Raw genomic sequence first — 12,454 nt, 5'->3', positions numbered from 1 at the left:
GATTCGTGCAGGTGTCCTGGAAACAATAGCCGACAGCTGCATCGGATGTTCAGCTTCTGAAAATCATTCAAAAACCAGAATACTTACAGTACTTCCGGGTTTTGGCATTTGAGTACCAAGGCATTTGAGAACCAAGGTACCACTGTAGTTCTTAACTGTGGGTATTCAATATGGACACATAAAGGTCCAAAGTATATCTACTGTGTTAAATGTGCCATTGTAGCATTTTAGTGAAGTTATCGCCTCTCTCCCCTCCACACCTCCTAAGTTGCTATGTAAATACAGTGGTACCTTGGGTTACAGACGCTTCAGGTTACGTGATTTCGGGTTGCGCACCGCGCCAAATCCGGAAGTACCAGAACGGGTTACTTCTGGGTTTTGGCGCTCGCGCATGCACAGAAATGCTAAATCACACTTTGCGCATGCGCAGAAGCACTGAATTGTGACCCACGGATGTGCAGACGTGGAACTGCAGGTTATGAATGTTGCGGGTTGCGAACGTGCCTCCCGCACGGATCACGTTCACAACCCAAGGTTCCACTGTAGCCAATTGAATGTACCGGTAAATACCCAATGTACAGCCACTTCTGATATAAATGGATGTTTGTTTTTAGAGAACTGCATAAAACTACTAATAACCAAATATAAATTACACAATGAAATTGCGTATTTGAAAAACCTACAGTTAGTAAGGAAAATGTTTGTTAACATTTCTATACATATGATTTATGCACAATCTTCTTCATAATAAGTTATTAATAAATATCCCATCTGCAGAATTCATTACTATAATGGAAGACTTACTTATTACATTTTACTTACTCAAGCACCAGAGCTTGGAGGACAACTTCATATTTCATCTTCTCTTGCTTGCCTTTTTCCTTATTTTTATTGATCTTTAGTTCCAAGCTTTTCCGTAATAAATCCAACTTTTGGAGCATCTGCACATCTTTCCAACTTCTAGACCTAGTTTAAAAGTATAACCTGAATCAGATGACTTAGCTGAACTTGTTCTTAAACATAGTTCAGCAAGAAAAAAAGGGGGGGTTTAGTTCTATTTCATATCTGCAGATTTCTTTACATTCCTTCATTTTTGTTCTTTACCACAAATGTCTAAAAACTCATTTCTCTCTGTTACTGGGTCCGCATGGATGTTTTCTATGGGGGTGTGAACTGTGTACAAACTCAGTGACCAAAAACCTTGGTAGTTTACTCAGCCACTTCTAACTTCAATGAATTCAGATGTAGAAACTTTTATTTCTCAATGTCTGCAGTTCCTGTTTTCAGAGGGGTAGCTGTGCCTAGTTTGTTCCTGCAAATACGTCAAAGGGTCTTGCGGCACCTTGAGCACCAATAGATCTATTGTGACAGAAGCTTTAGTCAACTAGGTCTAATTTGTCAGATGTAAGGAATGCTAAGTCAGCAGAGAGAGAGAATAAGCAGTGAGGTCAGAGTGTTTATGAACTGCAAGAACTGCAGATTATGACAATTAAAGTCAGTCTCAGGGCCTGTCCACACAGGTGCTTTTTTTGTGGGTATATTCTGCAACATGTTTTTGGCACACTAATCATGCATTAGTTGTGAACACGTTCTCCTTTAGTTTGTTCTGTGATGCTTCCTCATTATTGAGGAATACTGTATGTTATTTTTACCACATTATTGCCAAGGCCTACACAACAAAAACAGAACTAAAATAAAGCACATGTGTATAAAAAGTTACCAGATTTCAGCAGGTTACAGGATATGCACTGATTGGAAACGAAGCAGTGTGGCTGGCCCAGTGTGACTCGATGTTCATGCATTCTAACTAGCCAATTAATACCTGTAGTAGAATAAAAACTTTTTTTTCCTGATGTAGGCCACAGGTGACAGAACTGTACTTCTCGATGAATTCAGCCTTTACCTGCTGGAGTCTCTCTTTGAAGTCATATTCTTCCACCGGTTTCTGAGCATTCCTGTTTCTGATATTAGGTTTGTGCCCAGTTCTTTTGTCTTTGCCCTGTGCAGAATACAGAAGACTCCTGAAACAATAGCTACACTTCACTCTTCTCAGTACAATGTGTTTCTTATATGCAAAGTGGGAGTTGCTGCTGGGGTGTGTGGCTTGTATATGCTGTGACTGGAAGGATTATTGTAACAGGGAAAGAGAGTGGGATTTGTCTAGCGTCTTTGCAGGTGGGATCTGCAATAAAATGTTGCTGCATACAATGCTCCTTTTCAGATTTCTCATCCTTTTCCAGGAAACTCCATTCCCTGCTCCCTTTTCCATTTTCTTCCTCTCAACAGTCAATTCAATGCCCACCGAGTTTGCTCAGTCTGGGCTGTTTGGTTGGGGTGCGGGGGTGGGGTTCCTCCTTCCAAAAAGAAAAAAGGCCTGCTGCAAATCTTATGACTCCCGTAGTAAGCCTGTGAATAGTTCCCTCTTGCATGTAGATGCTGCTGTTTTTATTACATAGGTAAAGTAAAGGTAAAGGTACCCCTGCCCGTACGGGCCAGTCTTGACAGACTCTGGGGTTGTGCGCCCATCTCACTCAAGAGGCCAGGGGCCAGCGCTGTCCGGAGACACTTCCGGGTCACGTGGCCAGCGTGACATCGCTGCTCTGGCGAGCCAGAGCCGCACACGGAAACGCCGTTTACCTTCCCGCTAGAAAGCGGTCCCTATTTATCTACTTGCACCCAAGGGTGCTTTCGAACTGCTAAGAATCAGCTAATGGAGAATGAGTTTACTTTGAATGTTTCTGCTGCAGTACTACCAGTGGCAGCCCTACCACTAATTGTGGCTGGTGCTCACTGGGGTTGGTAGGATGGAAGGCAGGCAGGCAGGGAGGCCAAGAGTAGTTGGAGCCACAGCCAAAAAGCCAATGAGTCCTAGCTTTCCCCTCCTCTTCCCTGCTGGGTTCTATGAAGGCAGCACTGAGACGAAGGAGGAGGAAGGTGGAGTGCAGAACCACCTCCTGGACAGCTTGCAAGCAAGAAGGCAGGTTGAGGGGAACAGGGCAGTGCCCTACCTGCCCTAAAAGGACCAGGCTCCACTGCCTACCATGAAGCAGGGGGAAACAGCAAGCATGACTAGTGTGGAGTGGAGGGGGCAGCAGAATAGATGAAGGTGCAAAATGGTATCTGAACAGTACAGCAAGACTTTTGCTTGTGTAGGTGGAAAGATTTGGGCTCCACGTTATGCAGCAAAAACTCATCCTGGCAGTGAATACAGTGGTGCCTCGGGTTAAGTACTTAATTCGTTCCGGAGGCCCGTACTTAACCTGAAAGTGTTCTTAACCTGAAGCACCACTTTAGCTAATGGGGCCTCCTGCTGCCGCCGTGCCACCGGAGCACGATTTCTGTTCTGTACTATTTATTTAGGATGTGGGCAAGGGCATTGTTAGTGTGCTTGAATACTGCCAGTTCCCTGTATCATCCTGAGGATTTAGAAAAGGGGGAACTTGGATCACGTGTGTTCCTAAATCAAGATGACTGGTTTGAAGCTATTTTAAAACTTGGTTATCAATGTGATTTAGTCACAGTTAGGTAGTAATAGAGTTGCAGTTTTCATTCTGATTATGAAGCTTTCCCATTTCCTTCTAACCGAGGCTCATTTTCGCAAGGTAATGCTTCCCTCATTTTCTAGTTGTTCACTCCCAGGGAGCTGTTTCCTTATCAGATCAACTAAATGCTCCATTACAACAGTATTCTCCCATGACTTCTGAACGGAGCCTCACCAAGTGACCCACTATTCCATATTATATAGTACTGGCTGTCACCAATATGTTTGTCTCTTGTCTGGGGAATATGTTCTCCAGTACTACCTGGGCTAGTCCTGAAATGCAGCTAGTGCACAGTCAACAAGAGTGTCTCCCATTCTATACCTCTATTTTGCATACCTCTGAGAAAGCTGCATCTCCAGACTAAACAAACTGCCATGGCTGGCTTCCTCCTATGAAGGTCACGAACACAGGATACAGCAGTCTATAAGTCTGTAATCCTGCACTGGGTTTGGTAGTAAGCTCCCCTGAACACATGGAGACTGTCTTCTGAATGCATCAGTTTGCATAGTAAGAGGTTTTCCCTCACTAGATTGCAGCTGGTCCCACCCTAAGTTACCCACTTTCAGCGTGGACTGTTACTACTTGCAGTTTCTTTTCCTGATATCTTTTTACTGTCTGTTTTTCTGTTTTGGGTTAGCCAAATCCTTTTGATTCCAGATACTAACTGAAAGACTTTAGAGTCCAAGATAGCCAGGTGTCCATCCACAATGATTCTTTGTTGTTGTTGTTTAGTCGTTTAGTCGTGTCTGACTCTTTGTGACCCCATGGACCAGAGCACATCAGGCACTCCTGTCCTCCACTGCCTCCCGCAGTTTGGTCAAACTCATGCTGGTAGCTTCGAGAACACCATCCAACCATCTCGTCCTCTGTCGTCCCCTTCTCCTTGTGCCCTCCATCTTTCCCAACATCAGGGTCTTTTCCAGGGAGTCTTCTCTTCTCATGAGGTGGCCAAAGTACTGGAGCCTCAGCTTCACGATCTGTCCTTCCAGTGAGCACTCAGGGCTGATTTCCTTAAGAATGGATACATTTGATCTTCTTGCAGTCCATGGGACTCTCAAGAGTCTCCTCCAGCACCATAATTCAAAAGCATCAATTCTTCGGCGATCAGCCTTCTTTAAGGTCCAGCTCTCACTTCCATACATCACTACTGGGAAAACCATAGCTTTTACTATACGGACCTTTGTTGGCAAGGTGATGTCTCTACTTTTTAAGATGCTGTCTAGGTTTGTCATTGCTTTTCTCCCAAGAAGCAGACGTCTTTTAATTTCGTGACTGCTGTCACCATATACAGCCTTGTCGTACTCCTTTCCCAATTTTGAACCAATCAGTTGTTCCATATCCAGTTCTAACTGTAGCTTCTTGTCCCTCATAGAGATTTCTCAGGAGACAGATGAGGTGATCAGGCACTCCCATTTCTTTAAGAACTTGCCACAGTTTGCTGTGGTCGACACAGTCAAAGGCTTTTGCATAGTCAATGAAGCAGAAGTAGATGTCTTTCTGGAACTCTCTAGCTTTCTCCATAATCCAGCACATGTTTGCAATTTGGTCTCTGGTTCCTCTGCCTCTTCTAAATCCAGCTTGCACTTCTGAGAGTTCAATGATTTTTTTACCAACCCCAATTGTAGCTGGGATTCTGAGTCAGTTTTAATCCCTTGCAGAAGGTTCCTCAGGAAGGATCTCACCTTACTTTCCAATGACCCTCTTTTGGGCTTCTCTTGAACTAGCACTGTGATCGTTCTAATTCCTGCTGAAGCTCTTGGGCTTTGCTGGAATATGATTTCTCTTTTGAGTGCTATTGTTTGCTGCACCTGGATTCACTCACCCAAGGAAAGAGATCTTATATAGAGGATAAGATTATCTGTAGTTACTAGCAACAATTGCTATGTTCTACCTCCATCACTGGAGGTGATATGCCTCTCAATACCAGTGACTGGGAATCAAATCGGGGGGGGGGGGGTGTTGTTGCACTTGGGTTCTGCTTTCAGATTTCCTACAGACATCTGATTAACCACTCTTAAAACAGGATGTTGGATGATGGTGGTTCTCCAGCCTAATCCCACAGATATTGTTTTACTTTCTTCTCCTTTCCACTGTTGGCACCAATGCTAAGTACCCTCAACTCCCATGAAAGGTGAGACATCCGGGGTCGGGGTTACATTGGAGAATTCAGATTAGTTGGATGAGAGAGAGAATGAATACTGGGCATTTATTGTATAATAGCTGTATATTTACAGATATACAAACAAAACCAACTGGAAGCAAGCAGGCTCCTAAAAGCAGACAACTCGTCATCCTTTCTCCAAAGACAGCAACTGCATTCCAAAGGGAATCCCTTTAAGTAAAATAAATCACAGCTCACTTGCCTTCCCTCCCCCCCTCTCTTTTTCTCTTTCTCTCTCTCCAGATGCAAGCTTCTTTACACAATTTTGGTCTCTCAACCCCATTAGCTGAAAAGTATCATTTGCAAAAGGGAGGCAGATTTATGGCTATCAATGAATGCTAATGTTATTTTACTAAATGTCTGAACACATACTGATTGTCATGTGACAAATGCACACATTCAAGACAGGTAGAATTTTCTCCCAGTGGAGATAGGTATCACTGAGGATAAATCTTTTTTTGCTATCAATTAAAAACATATCCATTCTCCCTGGACTTTAGAGGTTCATAATACAACTGTTTTAGGAACTGGAGTTTTATACAACTGTTGCTGTCTGCTGCCCTGCCTAATTTTATATTATTGTAGTTTTATGTTTTTATTGATATTTTATTCTGTATCTTAATGTAAACTTCATGCTTGCCAGGGAACTTCAGTTGAAGGGTGATCTAAAATACATTAAGTAACTCATTATCACAATCAGAAGCATTTCCTAATTATTATTTTTTATTATTCATTAAATTTATATTATATTGTGAAGCCTAATCACAAAAGAATGGTCTGTGCAGGGAGGGGTTCACCTGCATTAAGAAATAAATTGCTCAGAGCCAGAAAGGAAGAGTTGAAGCATTTTAAGCAAATTAAGCCAAAGCTAATATAATTACAATATATAATATATCTAGATTTCAATGGGATATTCCAACATGTGCTTAGATCTACTTCACTGAAACCATTAAGACTTTAAAATGTTTAATTTTGACTGGAGTGTACACAATATGTCTTGCAGAACTGGGAGGCCTATTGGTTAGAGATACTCAGTGTATACAGTGAAGGCTAGAAAAGTTTTTTTTCCCATGGGAGTGCACAAACCCAGTAACATTTAGAACCCCTCAAACAGTTGGCTCATTTCCCCTTCCAAGCTCCTTGCAACACAGAAACTTTTCTCCTTCCTTTTTGTCTTACTAGATTCTTGACTAGGCTACTTCCTGTATTCCCACAATAGATTATTACATTCTCATCTATAATTGCATAAATGGTCATTGTCATTTTTTGGCTCACAGCAGTTTTAGGAAGATGATGATGATGATGATGATGATGAAGAAGAAGAAGAAGAAGAAGACACATAATCTATGCCTTGTAGAAAATGAACGTTCATAACCATCTGCCTTGCTGCATTCCTTCCTGAGATAGATAACACTTAACAAATAAATTTAACTTTATATCCTCATAAAAGGAAAACCATTTGCATGTGGATACTTCATAGTCCAAAAGGGTATCGGTATCTCTCTTTCTCTCTCTCTCTCTCTCTCTCTCTAACACACACACACACACACAGGAGATATCTACAGGTTTGGAAGAACCCTAAGAAGTACAAAAAAACGTTAATGGGGGTGGAACCCCAAAGAGCCTAATGAGGACTGAGCATGCTCAGGGAACAAGGAATGCTGACTGTTGAGAGGGTGGGAACAGGAAATTGAGTGAGGGTGAAATGGAGGATCCTAGAAGATGACAAGACACACTAGGAAGAATTCTGAACAGGAGCACGCCACATTTTGCTGCAGGTGCCACTTGCTAATTATAAGGCAAGTGGCAGCCCTTGCAAATATGCCAGGCTGGCATGCATGGTTCTACCACCACTTATCTTCTCAACAACCTTGTCAGGTGGGTTAGTGACTGATCCAAGGTGACAGCTGAATAAGGATTTGAAGCTGGTCTGGGTCAACAATCAAAACACTACACTTCATTAGATCTCGTTGACTTTAGGAGGTGAATGTAAGCTCCAAGTCAGCTCCAACAGCTCCTACCAAGCCTTGAAGCTGCTCATCACAAATCTTCCCCCTTCCCCACATCTTTAAAGGTGGGCATCTGGTCATCTAACCACCAGCCCCAATTCTCAGCCTTCCTGAATCAGGGGAGGGAAAGAGGAGTGGAATGAGGTGCCTTATTAATATAAATAACTTAAATAAAATCAACAGCAGTTTCATGGACCAGTTCTAGTAGGAATGGGCCTACTTGTTTCAGTTTTCTACCTTTTCCACTCCTGGCAAGGCAGAATAGCAATGGCCAGCCTTTATGGCAAATGGACCACAAGGCAAGAGTTTGAGGTGATACCAGTTTTGTGCCCCAGTGTCCAGGACTTACATGTTCCATGTAGAAAAGGTGATAAGTCTTTTCTTCCTTTGGGCTTCCACAGGGAGCTAGCTGCCTTATTTATATCAGTGGTAGCCAGACAATTGGCTCATCAAGCTACGAACTGTCTACACGGACTGGCAGCAGCTTTCTCCCAGAAAGGAGTCTTTTCCCAGCCTTGCCTGGAGGGACGTTCTGATAGCTGCCAACTTTCAGATTGAAAATAAAGGATCAGCAGCCTCAAAAATAAGGGATCAGCAGCTTTATCTGTTCCAGGGACAGTCTACGGGATATCTAACAATCCAGGATAGCAGCGGGAAACGGCGCTGGAATAAGGGAATTCCCCACACAAAAAAGGGAAGGTTGACAGCTATGGACCTTCTGCATGCAAAGCAGATGGTCTACCACAGAGCTGTGGCTGTTCCCCCATTCATTACAAGTTCCCACTTCGCTGGAGACTTGAAAGCATAAGTTGGATAACCATCTGCAATGGGTGCTTCAGTTAAGGTTCCCGCATTGCAAAAGGGGGCTGGACTAGATGACCCTGGGTCCCTTCCAACTTGGTGCCCTCTGGCAGTTTTGGGACTACAGTTCACTGATCATCCCCAACTGCTGGCCATACCAGGCTGGCGCTTATGAAAATCCAACACCCGTGAAGGGCACCAGATTGCCCACCCCTTCTGCAGTGAAGCTACCACGAGAGCAAGGAATAGTTACTGCAGCGGTTCAAGGTATAATCACCGTTGTCCCGCGCCCTCCCGCAACCTTTTCCTCCAAACAAAAAAAAAACTCTTGCCGTTCCTCGCAAGCCGCGCTTGGGGGCGCCAGAGAGCAACCACCAGGAGGCGGAAGGACGTGAGAGCGTATAGGCCTGCGTTGTGAGGGCTGGCCTTTTTTTTTGAGTGGCAGCTCCAGCAGACCAATCCGAAAGTACGGTGAGCCTACAGGCGGAGAACGGGGCAGGGGGATATAATCCAGGCAGCGCAGGAGATGCTGCGTTTCCATAGCAACTGCGAAGATTGTGGCTCGGGCGGGCGGTAGGGAGAGTTTTATCCAAGACGGAGCAGATAAAATTAAAGTGGGCGGAGGAGGTGGATGAACGAGGATCGGGGCCCTTAGCCGGTGTGAGCATGGGCACTATTCGGGTCTATTACACCAGTGTCACAGGATCCAGGGAGGTGAGAGGAGAGCGTTTAGACGAGAGGTAGAGACGGCTCCCCCCCCCCCGGGATGCAGCGATAGAGCCACCAAACGGAGGGTTGGGTAGGTGTGTCCATCATCTGGCGCGGATTAGGAGGGGCTCGTGGCACAGGTGTGGGCTGACTTAGAGAAACCCCATGGCACGTCTACTCGGAAGGCACTCTGCACATGCTCAAATGCACCTTTTGGAAAAAACAGGAGCCCATTTCTTACTCTCAGCTACTTTGACTTTTGGCTGCACATATCTATCTAGGCACACGCACAAACCTTGCTCTCTTCCGAGTGGTGCTGGTGCCAGGCTATTTCACGCCTTGGGCAAGGCTAACTACTTGGGTGCGCTGTTTTCCCCTGCCCCCCAAATTAAAAAATGCTAACTCCAATTTTCAAAAACAGACACCTTGTAGGAAATAAGTACTTATATTTTTTTGTGGCTGAAATGTGTCTCTGAACTGTGAAAATAGATTCTAACTGGTCCTAGAGGTCTATATGGGGTAGGGGGTGATTGTCCTTCATGTAAGAGAGGCTCCATGATTCAGGGCTACCATCTTCAACAGGAATGTTTGTTTCTGCCTAGGTGAAGCAAAGGCAGTCTGATGTCATTCGCATTCTGGATGGAAACCGTATGAAGTACCAGTTAGTGGATGTGTCCATCAGTGAAAGTTTGCTGCAAGAGATGAGGGACAAAGCTGGGAAGCCAGATGCGATTCCACCTCAAATATTTAATGGAGAGGAGTATTGTGGGGTAAGAGATCAGACTCTACACAAACACAAAGACACACACACAAAGCAGCTAAGATACATAAGAGACAACCTGCTGGATCAGGCCAAAGCTCCATGTAGTCCTGCACTCTGTTCTCACAGTAGCTAACCCACAATTATATTTTATCCATTTGAACTATTGTTTATTGCATTTTTAGCCCAAACTTCCTCAAATATTTGAGCACCATTGCCTTCCGTCAATGATTCTTACAACAATCCTGGAGGGCAAGTTGGGTTGAGAGATGGTGACTGCTCCAGCAAGCCTTACAATTGACTGGAGATTTGAATCCAAGCCTCTCAGGTCCAAGCTTTTTCCAACCTGATGTTCTCCAGCTGTTTTGGGACTACAGATCCCGTAAGTTCCAGACAATGGCTAGCAATAATGGGAGTTGTAGTCCAGCAACATCTGGAGAACACCATCTTGGGTAAGATGGCTGTAACCATTACGCATACCAGATTTGTTGGTTTCTTGAATCTATATAATGGGCTGTTTGCATTTGTTTTTAGGATTTTGAGATGCTGTATGAAGCAACTGAAAATGAAGAAGTTAGGAAGTTCCTGAAGATAGGAAGGGTAGACAATGTTGCAAGAGAAGGGATTTCCATCTGAGATGTGGCTCCACATAGATATTAAAATATTGTCCAGTTTTTGACTTAGATGAAATTTGTGAATTCTGCGTGTCAAAAAAATTCCAAGCTATAAATACCTTAGTTGCACAAATGACAAATCAGCTTTTTGGATAACGTTTGCTTCAAGTGCCATGCCGTCTTCTCTGTGAAACAATGTTCAGCACTACCTTCTTCAGAAGCTCAGTGGAAACACATTGTTTTTAGCTGTGAAAAAACATTTGAGTATAGGTACTGGAAAATATTGCACATCTGGATGGAATATTCAATTAAAACGGCAGGCAAAGTGTATACAAAACCAGCTGATCTGTTAACAGTCCTTTGTGTCTCATGCCCATTAAGAACATAGGAGCCCACTGGATCAGGCCAGTGTCCTTCATAGTTCAGCATCCTCTTCTCAGCAATCTAATACCTTTGGGAAGCCCACAAGCAGGATCTGAATGCAATCTCCTGTGATTTCCAGAAACAGTATTCAGAAGCAACCTGCCTCCGACTATGGAGGCACAGCATAGCTACCATACTCAGTAGCCATGATAGCCTTAACCTCCATAAAGTGTCTAATTCTCTTTTGAAGCCAACCAAACTGATAGACATTGCTGCTTCTTGTGTGAGCGAATGTCATAGTTTTAACTATTCAAATACAGTATGCCCAATGTGGTAGTTCATAGAACTACTTCAAACAAACAGAAAGAACCGTTATTTTATGGAAGATTGCATGATACACAACACGATACAGCCCACAGAATTAAGACAAGAGCTTCAAGATGTTTTGGCGTTCAGATGAAAAGGAGCCTGGGTATGTGTCCTTCCTCCTTTGTCATTTGCGGCATTTCATTTTAGATAGAGGAAAGTAGGCTGCAGGTGTGGGTTGGCTTGCATGGAGAAGGTCTCTGGTTCCATCTCCAGGTGGGAATGTTCCCTGCCTGAAACTTTGAAGAGCCACTGCTGGCCAGTGTAGACAATGCTGAACTTGATGGACCATTTTTGTGACTCGATATAAGAAAGCTTTGTGCCTATGAAAGGGTCCAATCTCCCCTCCTCAACTATTATAACCCTAGTAATTATCACCACTACCCTGGGGCTGCTCTGTGAATTATTATTTTTTTAAATGCATATTGAATGCAAAAATATGTATGCAATGTCACATGTAGTTTGGACCAAAATGCTGCTGTTCATCATCACTTCCTAAACCAGAACTCTCTTGTGCAGAGCTACTGCAAGCCATTCTCCTCCCAACATCATCTACCCCTCCATCAGCCAAGATTTTGTGACTCTTTTGGTAAATACTTTAGCAGATCTCAGGGTTTTTCAGTACTTGCTAATATTTCCCTCTTCGTTTTTCAATGGCCCATTTGGGCTTCATTTCTGTTTGCTTTTAGAATACATGATTAAATATAAGAGAACACAGTAGAAGTGGGGTCCCCTGTTGTAGGATGGAGCAAAGGGAAAGGGAAAAGCTGAAGGCCAGTCTCTCTAACATGGAAGCATGTTAGATATTACAAATAAACAAGACACCAGTAAAGCTTGTGTATGTGTGTGTGTCAGGTAGAAATCTTTATTATGAAATTCATACTACTGTAACACAAAACAGAGTGAACGGAAAGATGCAGAAGTACATCTGTTACTACAGATTTTTTTGAAATCGATTTTCATTGCTGTGTGTTGATTACCAATTTTAAGACTAACTTAGCAGAAAGACAAAATACCCTTCAAAGAAATCAGCAATTGTGAAATATATATATATATATATATATATATATATATATTTCTACGAAAGCATATATATATATATATATATATATATATATATATATATATAT

General features: G+C 43.2%; 1 protein-coding gene and 1 long non-coding RNA gene across 2 annotated transcripts; one reads left to right on the top strand and one right to left on the bottom strand.

The window, feature by feature from the left end:
- Positions 1-777: 777 nt before the first annotated feature.
- LOC309362070 lies at positions 778-8,239 on the bottom strand. The gene is made up of 3 exons (XR_014164769.1): positions 7,555-8,239; positions 1,823-1,992; positions 778-966 (listed from the first exon to the last, which is right to left on the bottom strand). It is a non-coding gene; the product is annotated as an uncharacterized lncRNA (long non-coding RNA).
- A 794-nt stretch (positions 8,240-9,033) lies between these two features.
- LOC309361860 (SH3 domain-binding glutamic acid-rich-like protein 3) lies at positions 9,034-10,932 on the top strand. Its single transcript, XM_081897105.1, has 3 exons — positions 9,034-9,227; positions 9,824-9,991; positions 10,516-10,932. The coding sequence occupies exons 1-3, from the start codon at positions 9,180-9,182 to the stop codon at positions 10,615-10,617; spliced, it is 318 nt and encodes a 105-aa protein (XP_081753231.1). The 5' UTR covers positions 9,034-9,179; the 3' UTR covers positions 10,618-10,932.
- The last annotated feature ends 1,522 nt before the right edge of the window (positions 10,933-12,454 follow it).

The sequence above is a fragment of the Podarcis melisellensis genome, assembly GCF_964234715.1.
Source record: "Podarcis melisellensis genome assembly, chromosome: Z".
NCBI classification, from domain to species: Eukaryota; Metazoa; Chordata; class Lepidosauria; order Squamata; family Lacertidae; genus Podarcis; species Podarcis melisellensis.
Note: the sequence above shows the minus strand (reverse complement) of the source record. Positions and strands in the feature narration are given on the sequence as shown.

Excerpts from the sequence above, each read along its gene's own strand:
- LOC309361860 (XM_081897105.1), top strand. The coding sequence starts at position 9,180 with ATGGGCACTATTCGGGTCTATTACACCAGTGTCACAGGATCCAGGGAG. Across the intron at positions 9,228-9,823 it reads GTGTCACAGGATCCAGGGAG|GTGAAGCAAAGGCAGTCTGA; the intron begins GTGAGAGGAGAG and ends GTTTCTGCCTAG. Across the intron at positions 9,992-10,515 it reads ATGGAGAGGAGTATTGTGGG|GATTTTGAGATGCTGTATGA; the intron begins GTAAGAGATCAG and ends ATTTGTTTTTAG.